Source organism: Cervus canadensis, chromosome 21, assembly GCF_019320065.1.
Source record: "Cervus canadensis isolate Bull #8, Minnesota chromosome 21, ASM1932006v1, whole genome shotgun sequence".
Taxonomy (NCBI): domain Eukaryota; kingdom Metazoa; phylum Chordata; class Mammalia; order Artiodactyla; family Cervidae; genus Cervus; species Cervus canadensis.
Genome location: NC_057406.1, coordinates 534,714 through 552,508, shown reverse-complemented (window position 1 = coordinate 552,508; position 17,795 = coordinate 534,714). Strand labels below are relative to the sequence as shown.

Sequence of the window (17,795 nt, the reverse complement as noted above, 5' to 3'; positions counted from 1 at the left end):
GCGGCGCCTCGGGGAGTAGCTCCCCCCCCCCGCCCCCCCCCCCCCGCACGCAGATGCGGCGCCGGCGATGACTTAGCAAAAAATATTTAAATGAAATAAAATGAATGAACAATGACTGGTCCCTTCGCCTCCTCAGGGTGGGAAAGAGGGAAAGGCCTAGCGGGTGGGGTGGCTCCCCTCTCCCGGGGCGCGGGGGCGGCCGCACGCGGAGGAAACGCGGGAAGACCTGCGGCGTCCCGGGCCCCCCTCTTCCAGCCCGGCGTCCGGGAGCCGCCCGAGCGGTCGAGAGGGGTTCGCAGCCCGCCTTCCGCAGTCCCTCTCCGCTCCCTACCGATGCCTGGCCGCCACGGTGGGCGCTGAGGCCCCCACCCACCCGGGGTGTTGCGGCCACAGAGGAGGGGTCTGGCACCCCTCCCCGCTCGGGGCGGCGGGCAGATGGACGCTATGGGGCGTCTCCTCGCGGCCCCTCCACTGCAGCCGGCGTCCCCGGCGCCCACACCCTGACCCATGGCCCCGGTGAGCGTCCCCTTTCCCCTAGCGACGTGGCCCTAAGGCCTCTCCAGCCCGGCACCTCCCTCCCTATCACCCCGTCCCTTTGCCACTGTCAAAGGCATTCTCCAGACAGGCTCCCGGGTCCCTGCCACCTTCCTGAACTTCACCCCCTCCACTCGGAACCCGCATAGCCACCCTCAGGCACCCCCACTGCACACTCTCCTGGGTTAGGTCTTCCTGGCAGAGACCAGCTGCACCTCCATGCCCACTGCCGGCGAGACTCACTTTTTCATGGCAGGAACCCATGCCATTGTAAGGGGATGTATGCGTGGTCTTTGTAAAATATGTAGCACAGTTGGAGTTTCAGCTTCATTAATTCATCCAAGCATGTTGTGAGTACCAGTATTTGCAGGCCTTGGGTCACTGCGGTGAGCTAATTCCCTACCCTCTGCCCAGAGGTTCAAAGAGGGGGTTTATCCTGCACAAGCCTTAAGTTCACACTTTTTTAAAACAAACAAAACACAAAACCTTTTTAATATGCCTGTGCTTTTAAAGATTTACAAATGTTCCCAAATGACGCCTGCCCCTGGCTTCCAGGTCATTTTACTTTGCTGCTCACTGAGGGAGCTGGGCTGCCTGTTTTCAGATAACCGCCCCCGCCCCAATGCCCCCAAGCCTGACGCCTCCCGTCAGGGGCTGGCCCTTCCCCACAGCAGCACGCTTTCCTGACTGGCTCTGCAGGATCCAGAGGTCGGCAGGTCCCCGCGCCCTCCTTTTCCCATGACGACTTAGGCAGTCACGGCCTTTCCTCTTCCATGAACATTTGCAGGATGGGGAAAGTGGCAATCCACACTGAGTTAAGCACCCTGTTGGTGAACAGGGCGCGGCGTCTTCTGTGTCTCTCCTGCAATGTCTTGTTGGTTCTGCAGGTGCTTCCTAGACACGTCCTAGAAGTCCCACTGTAGAGGGCCCAGTCTCTGGTGTGTTTTACCAGCTTATGTGGGTCTGTGCTGGGTCTTCACTGCTGCGTGTGGGTCCTTTCTAGCTGCAGTGGCTTCTCTTGTTGCAGAGCTCGGGCTCTAGAGCGTGGCCTCAGTTGCCACGTGGCACGTGGGATCCTCCTGAACCAGGGCTCGAACCTGTGTCTCCTGCACTGGTATGAAGATCCTCAACCACTGGGCCACCAGGGAAGTCGCGCTGGTTTATTTTATAGCCAGCCTGGTGCCGCGAACACCATGGGCCTCATGGGCTCTGAGTGGGCATGTGGCCGTGGCACGTGGCAGAGTCGCTGCTGGAGCAGTGGTGAGTGACAGGACCCAGTGGGCGCCGTGGGAAGGAACGCTGGCCCACGCCTTCCCACGGGACGGGGGCACAGCCGGAGCCAGCAGCCCCTCCGACACTGTCGTCCCAGGAGGCCTGGGTGTGGAGGTGACGCCCAGACCAGCGCTCTGAGCCCCCCGCCCTCTCTGTGGCTCCCCCCACCCCCCACTTGGGCAGAGGTGGATAACAGGGGCTGCACCCTCCCCAGGCCCATCGGCCCAGAGTGGGGGGCCAGCCTCCCCAAATCCAGCCTCTGGGGCGGGGCGGCATTGCAGGGGGCAGACTGCCCTTTCCCCCGAGATACCTTTAGACACCGAGACACCCACACACACAGCGCTGACGGCCCGCGGGGTCGGAGGAGTCGAGACGACTGAGCGACTGAGCCGGCGTGGGGCTGACTGTGCTGTGTGGCGCTCAGCCTCGCCCGACTCTGTGACCCCATGGGGAGTGGCCCGCCAGGCTCCTCTGTCCACGGGATTTTCCAGGCAAGAATACTGGAGTGGGTGGTCATTTCTGTCTCCAGAACAGTAACATGTGGCTTCTGACACATGAAAGACTTTGGAAAATTGAGGGATGTTGCTACAGCAAAACATTCTCATCTCTATTCAGGTGATGTTTTACCAGTTCTTCTATCAACAAAGATGAAAAATAGGAAAAAGCGCCACTCTGAATACTGTCTCATTTTGGCCCTAAGTAGTGTTCTCCCATGAAGACAGATGGCTTGTTAATAACGAATTTCTAAGTCAGTTTTACTTCCATGTTGTTATGCAAATCTGCAATGTCTGTGTATCGTGTTGAGTATGTAGCTAATAATCCTGAGAACACAGGGGAAGCTCTGGTTCCCAGGCTCGGGTTCCCAGCCTCAGATTAGGACAGATGACCCCCTCGGTGCACTGCAGATACAGTGAGCCCCGTATGTGTGAGCCTTCAGGTTGTGAACTTCCAAAGGTGTGAGCTCACACGTGCAGCCCCGCTGGCTCACGCGTCTGGGGTGCGTTGGCACTGAGCGCATCTCTGGGAGCGTTGCGCTTCTGTGCACGCTACTGTGCAGTGCTATAGAGTGCAGAGGTGCAGCGTCTTTATTTCACGGCCAGGGTATCTGCAAGCAGGTGCAAAAATAGTGGTAATGTAGCTAGTACCGCAAACAAGTGCCAAGAAACAATGATGGAGACAAAAGTGAAAATAACAGAGAGCAGAGCGAGGTGAAAAGATGGTCGACATCACTCGCTCTCGTAACATGAACAGTTCAGCCGTCGGCGCGCTTCTAAAGAGTAAGGACAAGGTCGTGGAATGTGTGGAGGTCTGCTGTGCAGAGGATGTTGGCCAGAACATTGCAGAGGCGTGGGAAAGCGACGGAGGAGACGGAGAACCTTCTCAGCATGTGGCTGCAGGACCAGCACCAGCGCCTAGCCCCACTCAGCTTAATGCTGATTTAAGAGAGCTAAAAGTCTATATGAAGACCTGAAGAAGACCCACAAGGGAGAATCAGAGGGTATATCCTTTAATCCCATCCATGACTGATTTCATGGGTTCAAGGCTAGAGCCAGCGTCAGCCTTCACGACATAAAAGTGGGTGCTGAGGCAGTGGGTGAGATGGTAGCTGCTGGGAATTTCCTGACATGCTTCGAGAAATTATTGATGAAGGGGAGTATTTACCAGAGCAGGTTTTTTAACTGGCTGGGACAGGACTGTACCAGAAGAGGACGCCAGGCTGAAGTTACATTGGTAAGGAGGAAAAGCTGATGCCAGGCTATAAAGCAGCAAAGGACAGGCTGACTCTGCGGTTTGGTGGCAATGCTTCTGGTAACATGAAGCTGAAACCTCTCTTAATTTACCACTCAGAGAGCCCTTGAGTCCTGAAAAACAGCCAAGGGCTCTCTTCCTGTTGTGTGGAAAAGTAACCCCAAAGCCTGGTTACAGCCCGTTTTCCAGGACTGGTTTTCCCACTTTATCCCAGAGGCAGAGACATACTGTGTGGAGAAGGACGTTCCATTCAACATTTGAAGCTTGACAGTGCCCCAGGCCACCCCCTGCTCATAGACGATTTTCATCCCAACGTCGGAGTAGTGCATGTCACTCATCCAACCTATGGACCAAGTAGAGTTTTATTGACTTTCAAGAAGTATTACTCACGTCACACTTTTCATCAGGAAGTAAAGGCACTGACCAATCAGGAACAAGCTGTGACAGTTTGGGAAGGACACCATCTACAGGGCCATAAAAACACCGACTCTGCTCGGCGTGAGGTTACAGCCATTACCATGAATGGGGTTTGGAAGAACCTTTGCCCATAATTCACGATTCTTGAGGATTTGAGAAGGTGGATGAGGAGTCCAAGGAGATCTTCAGCAACTCAGGGACCCTGAGAGAGACGCCGGAGTGGATCTGCAGGAGGATGACTTCCCTCAACTCCTTGCTGTGCAACATGGGGGCCTCGCTAATGAAGACCCGAGGGGATGAGGGGAGAGAGAGGACGGGGAGAGACAGGAGGAGGAGGAACTGAAGGCCGGAGAGAGCCAGCCTACAGGAAACGGCAGAGCATGTTCTCTGCTGGAGGAGTCACTGTTCTCGTCTGTAGCAGCCGTTCAGAATGCAATCCAGGGCTACTGTGTCATCTATGACGACAGAAAAAGAGCTACAACCCAGACATCACGGGATCATTTTTTCAAGACGACAGAACCGGATCCAGCATGGAACCAGGCCTGAGCCAGCGACATCAGACGTGAGTGAGGCCGCGCCTTGTCTCTGGTGGCTGCCTCCTTCCGCTCAGCCTCTCTCCCCTCTTCTTCCTCCTCATCGGAAACTCTTCTTGCCTGTTCACGCGACACCAGTCCCTGCATGCTGGCTGTCATACTGTTTTTTATATACTATTTATATGAAAAGTATTATAAACCTATTACAATACAGTACTACGTAGTCAATTGTGTTAGCTGGATACCTAGGCAAACATCGTTGGACTTATGAACAGCTCTCAGAATGGAGCTTGTCCATACGCAGGGACTGACTGCATTTGTCTGGAGCAGCACTGGATGCTGGGCAGGACAGGCCAGGCCCAGTCACGCTGCAGTAACCTCGCCGGTCTCAACACACAACACAGCAGAGGGCCGCTTCACCCGGAACCTGGGTGGTAGGTGGGCTGGGAGCGCTGCCCTGGTCAGCACCCCTCACTCTGGCAAGAGGCGGCCACCGCCAGGGCTGGGGGCACAGGCACCTCCGGAGGAAGTGGAGCTGTGAGCTGCTGCACTCTGTTGGCAGAGCGCTTGGCCCCAGCCCACAGTGCGCCCGGGAGGAACAGACCCTGTGATGGCCTCGACGTCAGCTGAGCGCCCCCTGCTCTGGGGTGCGGTTCTGCAGAGGGAGGAATGCCACGCTGCGGCCAGCTGTGGAGGGGCAGCTGGCGGGGTCCTCGTCAAGTGGACAAAGGTGAGCGGCAAGTCAGCGGCTTTTTGATTCTGCTGGAGACACTGGAAAGGCTGCCATGAAAAGGCACCATTTACAACACGCTGGGGATGGGCAGCCTTTCACATTAGCTTTTGGTTGCCTGGGCCTTCAGTGCTGTGCATGGACGTCTCTCCAGCTGTGGTGAGCGAGGGCTTCTCGCTGTAGCGGCTCCTCGTGGGAGCGCGGGCTCTGGGGCTCGTGGGCTCAGGAGCCTGGGCTTGTCAGCTGTGCGCAGGCCTCAGCTGCTTCTCAGCACGTGCCGTCTTCCCAGGTCGGGGATCAAACCCATGTCTCCTGCATTGGCAGGTGGATTCTTACCCACTGAGCCACCACTGGGGCCCCAGCGGGTGCCGGGCTGGACCCCCAGGACCTCAACTTCCCCACCTGTGAGCTGGGATGAGGGCACTTCCTGTGCTCAAAGCTGTCAACAAGGGGCAGGGCCGCTGGGACGGGGGGGCGGCAGCCGTCACAGGGTATGTGCACGAGGGTCCTGGAACGGCCGCGGGGGCTTGGTGTGGACAGTCCCTGCCTCGTCCGTCCTGCCACATGCTCCACACTCCACCCTTGCAGAATTCACGGGAAGGTCTCCGTGGCCGTGCCTGGCTGCTCCAGGAAGTGGGTGGGCAGGATGCTTGAGCCCCCTGCCCGACTGGCCTGCCTTCGGGCAGAGCCGCCGGGTTTCCCACAGCCGGCACATGACGGGGAAGTGGCTCAAGGGCCTGGAGGACCCGTGAAAGCCTGGCCATCCCCCAACACCTACACATCTGAGGCGGATGCCTCGCAGGTATCCCACTGAGCGTTTATTTTGGTGACAGCTGCAGGACTGCCCCGGGGCAGGGGCAGGCAGGTGTGGAGCTGCCCACAGGGGGAGCAGGTGTCAGACCAGGGGCCCCATGCCCGCAGCCAAGGCTGGAGTCCAGGCAGGCTGCGTCCAGACAGCGCCCCTCGGGGGTGGAGCTGGCCTCTGGCCGCCCTTTCTCAACAGGGCTCTGCTGGGCGGGGAGGGGAGGCCACACACCCAGCCATGGCTGCAGACGTGGAGAGGCAGGGGCCAGTGGGTGGGGCTCCCCGTGGGGGCTCAGGTGCCCACGGGACCACTGCGGCGGGGCTGGCGGCCGCCCTGCTTCCCAAGGAGGCTTTACGAGGGGCACTGAAGTTTCTCATGAAGCTGTGCTAGGGCAAGGGACGCAGACTGGAAATGTCACCCCAGGACCAGATGGAGGGTGGCTGCTGCAGCCCAGGGGCCAGGCCGGAGTCCGTCTGCCAGGAGGCGCAGCTCACTCCCGCGGCGGCTGCAGCTCTGGCGGCAGGTCGCAGCCTGTGTAGACGCCGTGGGCGATGCTGTATTCCAGCAGAGCCCCGAAGCACGGGTCCTGCGGACACAGCAGGGAGCGGCTGGCTCTCACAGCCGCCCTGCCCCCAGGGCCCGCGCCCCGCGCCCCCGGCCGTGACTCACTCTGACAAGGACGTGAGGGTTTCCCACTACGATCAGCAAGGCTTTGGGTCTGGTGATTGCGACGTTAAATCTTTTTGAGTTGGACAAGAATCCCAAAAAATATCTATCATCTTCAAATCTATCTTCATTTGACCGTACCTAAAAAACACAGAGATGAATAAAAACAGTATCTAAAAATTTTTGGTGTGGAAAGAAATTCGATATATAAAAGCATTTAAAAATGTTACACGTCAGTGTGTCTTCATTTTGCCATGGGAGGGGAATACGCTTCACCGCGCTATGTTCTCCCCAGGGGTGACCTCACGTGTGGGTTTCAAGAAACGCTGCTTCTTCTCCTGCCTGAACTCCCTAATCTGCCTGCAGTTAGCGGTGCACTGGTCACTATGGGAATTTTTAAAAGAAGAACAGACTCCTTGGAGCCCAGCTGCCCTCCGGGCCCGCAGCTGCTTTCCGATCCCGCCTTCCCCTCCTCTCCATTCCTGGGTCCCTTCTCCAAATTTAAGCACTTCTTCCTGGGATTCTATAGTTGTTTTGTTTTCTTAAAGAACACCCTGCAGGTAAGTGCTCGAGGGGAGGGCCTGTGCAAGTCTGGGACAGGGCACCTACAGTGGAGATGATGATGACCAGGTATTCCTGCCCTTGAAACTCCTCCACGGATCCAACCTTTATATCCATCAGATCAACATTTCGCAAAAGAATCTTGATTTTCTCTACCTTTGAAAGAAATAAGATCAAAGATAAAATTTCACAAATCTGACCATTTCTTTACATATTAACAGCAAAAGCCAAACGGTAACCAGTGAGCATCAGGGCCTTTCAACTCCTAATCACAATCTTTTAAGTTTCACAATCTCTAAGTTGCTCACAGAACATGCCCTGATCTCAGATGGTGCGCCAGTGGGTACTGCCAGGAGTGGGGTTTCACGTGAGACACGAGGGCACCCCCAACAGTGGGGGCGGCTCCAGGGTGCAGAGTGCCTCCCAGGGTGGGGGGAGAGCCCCTCAGGGGTCCCACCCCCAGGGGCCTGAGCGGGCACCACAGGGAAGCCAGGAGGAAGAGGGCCGGGGAGACACTCCTGCAGGTGGGGCAGGACTGGGCGGGGGCGCTGGGGGAGAGGGGTGTCGAGATCTCCAGGCGGTGCTGGCGAAGGAGAAGCAACTCTGAATTGCGAAAGGAACAGAACATGGACAGAAGCTCAGCTCTCCAGGAGAGGAGGCTGGAGGACGGGGACTAGGGGCCACTCTCTCCACACCCAGAGGACAGGCCTTCTCGAGGCGTGTGCCCACCCCATCTGGGGCACAGGAGCAGCAGCTGTGCAGACAGAGGGGCGAGTGGCAGAGAGACCAGGACCCCACGGACACGACTGCGCGGAGGATCTGGAGCGGCCCACACCTGCTTCCGGTAGGGTGTGATGACGCCAATGTCGTCAGCGGACACCTGGCTGGAGACGCTCCTGGCCAGCAGGCAGCAGTAGCGCATGACCCGCACGGCCTCGGCAGGATTGAACCACGACGGGCTGCGTCCCTCTCGAGCTTCGTTGCCCTGAGTCACCAGGAAGATAAGAGGATAGCTGGTCCATCAGAAAATGTCACTTTCTTGGCAAGAGAAGTCCTAACGGTCAGAAGCCTGTGCACCACACGCAGAGAGCAGCCTCCATTGCCGCAACTAGAGAAAGCTCATTCACAGCAACGAAGACCCAGCACAGCCTACATAAGTAAATCTTAGTAACAAAGAGCACTTATTAAAAAGTAAGGCAGCCTTTCAGGTCTGTACTTTCCACGCCAAGGAGCCCCACGTTCGCAGCTCCGAGGCCGGGTACCCAGTGGGCTTCAGTCTCCGTTTCCTTCTACACAACCTTACGCATGTTGGCAAATTCCTCCTACATGGGTTTTGTCATGAATAAGCTTTTTGTGACCCTTACTCCTTCCTTCAGGATGCCCCCTTTAACGCCCCCCTCACTGGTTTTATTCCCCACTCACCGGAAGTGCTGCAGTCCATGGGGTCACAAAGAGTCAGACACAACTTACTGACTCAACACCACCGCCACCACCAGCAGCAGGAGGGAGCTAGCCCACCGCAGGCTCTCGGGAAACGCCGGGGGACGGCTGGGTTCAACAAGAGCCACGCACAGACACGTGTACACCCTCCTGCTAAGCTGGCCCAAAGCTCACCCGCACTCCGTGGAAGATGAGGGGGAAGCCCTTCCTGGGCAGCTTTTCCCAGCCCAGCAGGGAGGTCACCACGGCGGGGTCGGCGCACACCTCCAGCTCTCGGTGGTAGAACAGTCTGGACGGCAGGGCCAGCAGAGCCGAGTGGGACCTGTAGTTCTTCACAAGCTTCGTCACCTATGGGGGAGGTGGGGCAGGGCCTAGGCCAGAGCCCGTGGGCGCCCTGCACGCTGCCACTGTGGAGGAGGGCCCTGCACCTGTGCCCAGCTCCTCCTGCCTCAGAAGCGCTTGGGGGACCTCTGCTGCGAGACAGGGCCCCTGTGGGGGCTGCAGCCGCCTCCAAGCTGCACCCTGATCCAGGCCATGGGAGCCCGGCCGTTAGAGCTGCCTGGGGCGCCTGGTCTTGGATCTGCTGTGGTGGATGCTGGGTCTCTGAGGCTGGCCAGGACCTTGTTGAGAGCCAGTGGGGGTGGAGCACCAGGACATGAAGCAAGGACAGCTTTGTTTCCTGCTTCAACTGTCCAGGAAGTTCATTCCCGTCTTTCCTGCTCCTGGGGTGGGAAGGCCAGAGGCCCGGGACCCTCCGGCTGACACCCTTCTACTCAGTCATCACGACAAGTCCAGCCTCCGAGACTCTTGTCAAAACCCCAAAACTCAGCAGCACGACTTCTCCCTCGGCCAGGCTGGGCCCGCTGCACCGGCCTGGACCCCTGCCCGCCATCTCGCCACCCTGTGCCCACCTGCCCGCCCTGCCCTCTGGCAGAAAGGGCCTGGAATGTGGAACAGGCCCCAGGCCTTGCCGGGACCACCGCCCACGATCCCTGCACCTGCCCTTCTGTTCCAAGTGCAGAGGGGAACCTCCTCCTGCCCGAGCACGGGGCAGCCACAGGCACAACGCTCTGAGCTCCAGGAGCTGGGGCTCCAGAAACGCAGACGCCAAGGTCTGTGCCTCAGCGCCGTCAGAGAGCCGCCAAGAGCCAGGAGCCTGCACTCCACCTGGTACCTCAGGAGACCGCAGACACCTGCCTTCTCCTCCAGGTAAACTTACAAAGCTCCTTCCCACTTCTATAGCGTCACGGTCTGCAGTGGTTCTACTGATGGGCTGGACCTGCTGGAAGGGCTGACCCCTCAGGAAGCCCCTCAAGGGGCACAGGCGGCAGTTCCTGAGTTCCCAGGACAGTGGGTTTGAAGGCACCTCAGGTGCACCCTAGGTGGTGGCCTCTGCCCCCAGCTGTGACTCTGGGACACAGAGAGGTGACCTCCCCAGTGGCCCCTCTGATCCAGTCTGACTGAAGAGCATGTGGGTCTGAGCTCACCAACAAGGGGTTGTAGGCGCCACAGGCCCCAAAAGCGTCCTCATCACGCAGGTACACTGGTCGGGACATTAGTCTCTCCAGCATGGAGACGTTCAGCCCGTAGGCCATGGCAAGTCTGGACTTGATGACTGGTCCCAGCTGCATGGGGTCTCCAGCCAGGACGATCTACAGCACAAATGGGGCAACTCTCAGCGTGTGTCTCACAGGTGAAGAAGGCAGACACAGCTGCCTGGGCCCCTGGTGTGTGGAGGGGCAGGGACCAAGGCCGGGTGGCCGCGGCGCAGGGCCTCACCTGGCCGCTGACATCCGACACCAGCCCCAGAGGGATGAGGCACTCGGGCTCGCTCGCCTGGCCCGCTTCATCCACAAACACGTGCGTGAAGTGCCCGACTCTGCAGCAGACACGTGCCAGGGTCACTCCTGCTTGAGTGTCCTGCCCATAAGGCCTCGCCTCACGGCCTGGGAGCCCAGGCAACTCCAACCCTTCCCCACACCCCATGCTGCCCTGCCTCCACCCAGGAAGCCCCAAGCCTCGAGTCCCCACCTCAAGCCTATCTGGTAGAAGAGCCCCGCACTGCTGCACGTGGTGATGACCACCCTGAAGCGAGAGGCCTTCCAGACGTCTTCCCCGTCTCTGCAGTACGGCCTGAGGGCCTCTGTGATAGTCTGCGGGGAAGAGGCCACCCTTAGGGTTACCGAGTGATTCTTTAAACTGGACGTAATCACAAAGCTGAATGGAATTCTCAACAATAAGCCTGTTCTGCTGCCCTTTTTATCTGGACTACGTAATGATGTAAGATTGTTTTCCTTTTTTTTTTTAGATTGTTTTCTTAAATCAAAACGTCTTACGTTTTCTCATCAACATAATCCGCGTCTTACAGATGCTAGAACCATGAATATAACAAGAGAATCCTGCAGATCCTTCCCCAAAACAACTGTACATGCTTTCTAATCTTTTTTGCTAACCAAACTGGAAACCTTTATAGCAAACCAACAGAACAGAACCGAAAAGCAAGTACACATCTGGGGGAGGCAAGCAGGAGCGTCATCGCCTCACAGAGCTGGGACTGCCCGGCCACCACTGGACACCAGCACGGAAATGGCCCTCCCGGGGCCTGCGGCGGTGTGCACGAGGCTGGGGAGGGTGCTCACCTCCTCAAACCTGCAGGTGGCGTTCACGCGGACCATGGTGCCTGGACGCAGCGCCCGGCTTTCGTGCAGCCGCAGGCACACAAGGTCGGCCGCGCTGTTGGAGGGTGCACACACCAGGATCCGGCTGTCTGGCAGAGCATGGAAGACCTTCCCCAGGACACATGGAAGGCAAAGAGGGAATGGTCAGCAGCCAGCACCACGCCCCGCCACGAGGGCTCTGGATGCAGACCTGCCACCTGGCCCACGTCACCCCTCGTGGCCAGAGCCCTGACCTGGCCATCGTGTCTCCCAGCCCCTAAACTGCCCAGCCAGGACCCTGGGAAACCGTGCACCAGGTCTGGGTGCCTGTGGGTCAAGCCGGGTCCCCAGCGATGCAGGACACTGAGCACACCCTCTCTTTCCACAAACTCAGTTTCAATCTAGATTGAGGCACCAGAAACATCTGCAGTTGACTGTTCTGAAATGAAGCAACTCCTTTGTAAACTGAGGACACCAGCTCTCAGAAGCCTAAAGCCACATAGCAAACTGCTACATGCAAAGCAAATGAGATTTTCTAAGCTGTTTCCCATGCTCTGATCCCAAGGTCTGCACCAACACGTTCTGATGGCAGGCGCACAAGGCTACACCTCCCGCGACACTGCCCGGCCGTTACCTGCAGGATGGCCTCTATGATGGTCACCGTCTTCCCCGTCCCCGGAGGCCCGAAGAGCACGTAGGGGATTGGGCGGCAGTCTCCGCTCAGGATCCTCCTCACTGCCAGCTTCTGGTTCTCGTTGAGCATGGGGTTGAAAAACTCCTTTTCTCTCGCCTTCGGGGATCCACTGACTGCGTCAGGGAGAGATGGTCAGTGGGTCACAGGCAGGGCCCTTCAAGACCCGCTCAGCATCACTCACCAGGACAGCTGGCTGACTACAAAAGCCCAGGCCACTCGCCCCTCCCCATTTCACTTGGACAGTGTCACCAAGGTGTCAGATGTTGCGGTGACAGGTGGACAACAACAGCCACCACCAAGGCCAGAGCATGTGTTCCCCGGCAGCCCCAGACGTCTCCCCTCCAGGCCTGCAGGAGCCAGCCTGGTCCCAGACTCACCCAGCCTGCTGATCTCTGTGGCGAAGGCCCGCGGCCCTGGTGTGTCCTGGGCACCTGCCTGGTGCTCCTCTGGGGCTTGCTTAGTTTGGTCCTTCACGGCTTTCCTATTCTAGAAAAAAATCACGCCAAAAAAATTGCTTAAAAAGAAAGCTTTGTGTTCACGCAGGCTTAAAGTGTGAATGTAAATAATCATCAAATGCTTGTCTTATTGACTTAACAGCTCTCTGCACAGATCACAGGTCATCCCTTTCAGATGTAACGCGAATGCAGAATATCTAATAAAAACTGCTAAAAAGGACTATATTCTCCTTGAGTCCAGGATGTCTGCTCTTCCCTTGGAGCCTGCTCATCTGCGAGGAGAACCCACCGGGGCTGACTGCAAGCTCAGCCCTTGCTCCTGGGGCCCCAGGTCCTCCTCTCCGTGTGTGAAGGGGCCCCGTGAGCTCGGCGAGGACTCGGCCCCGGGCAGACCCTCACCTGCCTCTTGGGTACGAGGCGGCCCTGGGGCTGCTTCCTTGTCTACTGGTCAGGATCCTGCTGAGGAACTGGTTTTGCATGTGTTTAAACATAAACTGAATCTGACATGGACCAATGGAACTATTTTTCAAATTTCTCATTATAAACAACGTGGTAATAAACACCTCTGCACACACATGCTTGTGTAATCACCTGATTACTTTTACAGCGTAAATTCCCAAAGTAAAATTTCTATACAGGTTTTCACACTGAAAAGTTTTTTTCTTTTATCAAATTTCAGTCCAAGAGATCACAGCAATCCGCCCTCCCAGCATCGTCTGTTTGACAGAGAACAGACACACAGTAAGGAGTGGACTGCCAAAGCGAGTAACTGGGCGGGTCTGGACACATGCACACCCGTAAACCCATCACCGCAAGAAAGCAAGTCTGCCTCTCAGTCCCCAAGCACCCCCGTACACCCTCCTGCTGTTGCAGACTGACGTGCATCTTCCAGAAGGTTCTAGTCACAGAAGCGCACAGACGCAGGCTTTCTGACATCTCCACACAGCACAACTGGAGGTCTGGAGACTCCTTTGGGCTGTGTGTACACGGATGTTACCCTCTTCCTTGCTGAGAAGACATTCACGGTGAGAACAAACTGACTGCCGGCCTATTGTCCGTGGATGGACACAGACTGTTTCTGAGGCTGCGCCACTGCAAGGGAGGCTGCAGTGCACGTGCTCCCACCGCCCCCGGGGAGACGCCCGCACTGCAGGCTGTGGGCGATCTCCTGCTCAAGCACTCATCCCGTGTCCAGTCAGGTCTGTGTTCCCACCAGCGAGCGCAGTGAGGCCACATCAGCAGGCGTGTGGTGGGGTCTCACTGGCCGTGTGTTTCCGTAACGACTAACACCGAGCATCTTCTTGCGGTCATCTCACCTGTACGTGGTTCATCTGTACAACATCTGCTCAGGTATTGGTTCATTAAAAATCTTCTTTACTATTCAATTTGCAAAATTCTTCAATATGTAGTCTTGATACAAATCTTTTATCAGATAAAGTGATGTGCAAATATTTTCAGTCTGTCACTTGTCTTTTCATTGTCTTGTGTCTTTTTTTAAAAAAAAAAATTTATTTGGCTGTGCTGGATTGTGGCATGCAAACTCTTAGTTGCAGCATGTGGAATCTTAGTTCCCTGACTGGGGATCAAACCCAGGCCCCTGCATTGGGAGCACAGAATCTTAACCACTGGACCACCAGGGAAGTCCCGTGCAAGGCTTTTTATGTTCTTTTTGTGTTTAACAGTGAGAACAAAATAACTTACTGGAATATGAATATCAGAGCTGAAGGAGTGTACCTCTAATGGAGAAAAGGGGGCATTTTCACAGAAGCAGTATCTTTCCCAAACCCATCTCCACTTGAAGTTGATCAAAACACACCACTGGCCATTTAGTGAAAACGCTGCCTCCTCCATGAGGCAGACACTGGCTCTGGCTCTGGGCTCCCCGACCTGGGAGCTCTGAAGGCTGGTAGCAGGGGCTGGGGTGACCACAGTGGCTGCTCCTTGTTTCTTCTCTCAGGAATCACTGATCAAGCTCTGAACCTGTTGCTTCATGTATTCTGATTTTTAATCATTTAGGTGGGAAGGTAAAACCACTCCCTGCAATTCCACCTTGGCTGGGTGCTTTGTCTGCAACCTGGCTAATCTGTAATAGGACAATGCTCTACATTTAAAGTGCTAAGATTCAGCTCATCAGGACTGTGATCCACTAAAACAGCAATACTTCCTGAGAATCGGGCAGTGGGATGGGCCAGGAAATGAGGTGAAAACACAGTTTTGCAGATGACATTGCATCTTTGTTCAATGAAGACCTCTTTCTATTTTTCAGAGCAAAAGTGAGTTCAGGTACCAGTTATATGGCAGATGATTTTAATGCAAACCTTTAGAGAATTCTCTGTGGTTGTGCAGGCATTCTAAACCTATCATTTCTCCATTTTTGGAGAGGGGCTACAAAGTAGTAAAAAGGTTTATACATGTCAGATATAATTTAAAAATCTGTATTTACTATAAAGTCAAAGCATGCTCAAAAAACCAAATTCCAACAGCAGAGAATTATAAGTTACAAGCTGTAACCTGTGGCATGAAGGGTTTTTCTTGTTAATGGAAATTCAGTGATAAATAAAACCACTTCTACTTTACTCTTGAAAATAAAACGTAGAGCCTAGAACAATATCTGGCACATAATACGTATTTACGGACCTAATGATTGTACATTAAAAAATACCCTTGTAACCTGCACAAAGATCACAAAAGAATAATGTTCTTGGTGTGCAGCACTTTCAGAGGTCTTCTATGCATGTGTGATGATAAAAACGTGCCTGAGTGTACACAAAAACCATGTAACTTAAAAATAAAACTACGGAGCAAAGATTAATTAAACTAAAAGCTGGTTCTTTGAGAAGATAAACAAAATTGACAAACCACTAGCCAGACTCATCAAGAAAAAAAGGGAGGAAAACGAAATCAATAAAATTAGAAATGAAAAAGGAGAGGTTATAACAGATAACACAGAAATACAAAGGATCATGAGAGAATATTATGAGCAACTATATGCTAGTAAAATGGACAACTTAGAGGAAATGGACAGGTACTTAGAAAAAATCAACCTCCCAAGACTAAACCAGGAAGAAACAGAAATTATGAACAACCCAATTACAAACACTGAAATCGAAACAGTGATCAAAAATCTCCCCCAAAACAAAAGGCCAGGGCCAACGGCTTCACAGGGGAATTCTATCAAACATTCAGAGAAGAGCTAATGCCTATTTTTCTGAAACTCTTCCAAAAAATCACAGAGGAAGGAACACTTCCAAACTCATTCTATGAGGCCACAATTACCCTGATACTAAAACCAGGTAAAGACAACACAAAAAAAGAAAAGTACAGGCCATATCCCTGATGAACATAGATGCAAAAGTCCTCAACAAATTCTAGCAAACAGAATTTTTAAACAGAACACATTAAAAAGCTCATACACCATGATCGAGTCAGGTTTATTCCAGGGATGCAAGGATTCTTCAATATATGCACATCAATCAATGTGATACACCGTATCAACAAATTGAAAGATAAAAACCATATGATCATCTCAATAGATGCACAAAAAGCCTTTGACAAAATTCAGCATCCATTTATGATAAAAACACTCCAAAAAATGGGCATAGAAGGAAACTACCTCAACATGGTAAAGGCCATATATGAAAAGTCCACAGCAAACATTATTCTCAATGGTGAAAAACTAAAAGCACTCCCTCTAAGCTAAGGAACAAGACAAGGGTGTCCACTCTTACCACAATTATTTCACATAGTCTTGGAAGTCCCAGCTATGACAATTAGAGAAGAAAAAGAAATAAAAGGAATCCAAATCGGAGAAGAAGTAAAAGTTTTGTGCTTTTCTGTGACACATGAACAAGAATCAGCCGCAGGCACACCCACGCCCCCCCCCCCCCCCCCCCCCCCCCCCCCTGGCAGAGCCCCCGATTCAGTTCCCTGAGTCGTACACGAATCCCCGTTGCCCGTCCATCTCATATCTGGTATTGTCAATTTCCACGTTACTCCCTCCACACATCTCCTCTTCTCCCTCCTCTCCTCCCACCGTGTCCACAGGTCTGTTCTCTATGTCTGTTTCTCCACTGCTGCCCTGAAAATAAATTCATCAGTGTCATCTCTTCAGATTCCATATGTAGGTGTCAGCATACGATATTTATATTTCTCTTTCTGACTTACTACTTCACTCGTATAACAGGCTCTAGTTTCATCCACCTCATTAGAACAGACTCAAATGCATTCCTTTTTATGGCCACGTAGTATTCCATTGTGTATATGTACCACGGCTGCTTTACCCATTCATCTGTCGACAGACATCTAAGCTGCTTCCATGTTGTAGCCATTGCAGACAGTGCTGGAATGAATATTGGGATTCATGTGTCCCTTTCAGTTTTGATTTCCTCAGGATATATGCCTAGGAGTGGGATTGCTGGGTCATATGGTGGTTTTATTCCTAGTTTTTAAGGAGTCTCCACACCATCTTCCATCATTTTACATTCCCAACAGCAATGCCAGAGTGTTCCCGCTCCCACACTCTCTCCAGCATTAATTGCTTGTAGACTTTCTGATGATGCCCACGCTGACCGGTGTGAGGTGGCTATCTCACTGTGGTTTGATGTGCATTCTCTAACAATGACTGACGCTGGGCATCTTCCCAAGTGCTTGTTGGCCGCCTGTGCGTCCTCTTTGGGGAACTGTCTCTTCAGGTCCCTTTCCCAACTTTTGATTTGGATGTTTGCTTTTCTGGTATTGAGTTACATGAGCTGGTTTTGTATTTTGGAAATTAATTCTTTGTCACTTGTTTCCTTTGCTATTATTTTCTCCCACTCTGAGGGCTGTTTTTTCACCTTGTGTGTGGTTTCCTTTGTTGTGCAAAAGCTTTTAAGTTTAATTAGGTACCACTTGTTTATTTTTGTTTATATTTCCATTACTCTAGGAGATGGGTCATAGAAGATCTTGCTTTGATTCATGTCATGAAGTGTTCTGTCTACATTCTTCGTGAAGAGTTTAATAGTCTCTGGTCTTACATTTAGGTCTTTAATCCATTTTGAGCTTACCTTTACCTATGGTGTTATGTTATAGCTCTATATAGTCAGCATAAACAAGACCGGGAGTTGACTGTAGCTCAGATCATGAACTCCTTATTGCCAAATTCAGACTTATATTGAAGAAAGTAGGGAAAACCACTAGGCCATTCAGGTATGACCTAAATCAAATCCCTTACAATAATACAGTGGAAGTGAGAAACAGATTCAAGGGACTAGATCTGACACACAGAGAGCCTGATGAACTATGGA

General features: G+C 53.7%; 2 protein-coding genes and 1 non-coding gene across 3 annotated transcripts in view; 1 reads left to right on the top strand and 2 right to left on the bottom strand.

The window, feature by feature from the left end:
* LOC122423844 (RNA helicase Mov10l1-like) overlaps positions 1–5,653 on the top strand; it is a 57,993-nt gene extending 52,340 nt beyond the window's left edge. The window contains exons 19-24 of the mRNA XM_043441263.1: positions 256–349; positions 394–516; positions 611–718; positions 1,829–1,920; positions 5,068–5,235; positions 5,621–5,653. Of these exons, the coding sequence (XP_043297198.1) occupies positions 256–349; positions 394–516; positions 611–718; positions 1,829–1,920; positions 5,068–5,235; positions 5,621–5,653 (618 nt within the window). The remainder of the gene's footprint in view (positions 1–255; positions 350–393; positions 517–610; positions 719–1,828; positions 1,921–5,067; positions 5,236–5,620) is intronic.
* A 103-nt stretch (positions 5,654–5,756) lies between these two features.
* LOC122423842 (RNA helicase Mov10l1-like) lies at positions 5,757–13,844 on the bottom strand. Its single transcript, XM_043441258.1, has 12 exons — positions 13,830–13,844; positions 12,436–12,544; positions 11,999–12,171; positions 11,347–11,493; positions 10,739–10,860; positions 10,487–10,586; positions 10,195–10,359; positions 8,882–9,055; positions 8,103–8,252; positions 7,316–7,423; positions 6,710–6,847; positions 5,757–6,626 (listed from the first exon to the last, which is right to left on the bottom strand). Exons 1-12 carry the CDS (start codon positions 13,842–13,844, stop codon positions 6,531–6,533), a joined length of 1,497 nt encoding a protein of 498 aa, XP_043297193.1. The 3' UTR covers positions 5,757–6,530.
* Positions 13,845–14,081: 237 nt separating this feature from the next.
* On the bottom strand, positions 14,082–14,153 carry TRNAG-CCC. Its single transcript has one exon. It is a non-coding gene; the product is annotated as a tRNA-Gly (tRNA).
* Positions 14,154–17,795: the final 3,642 nt, after the last annotated feature.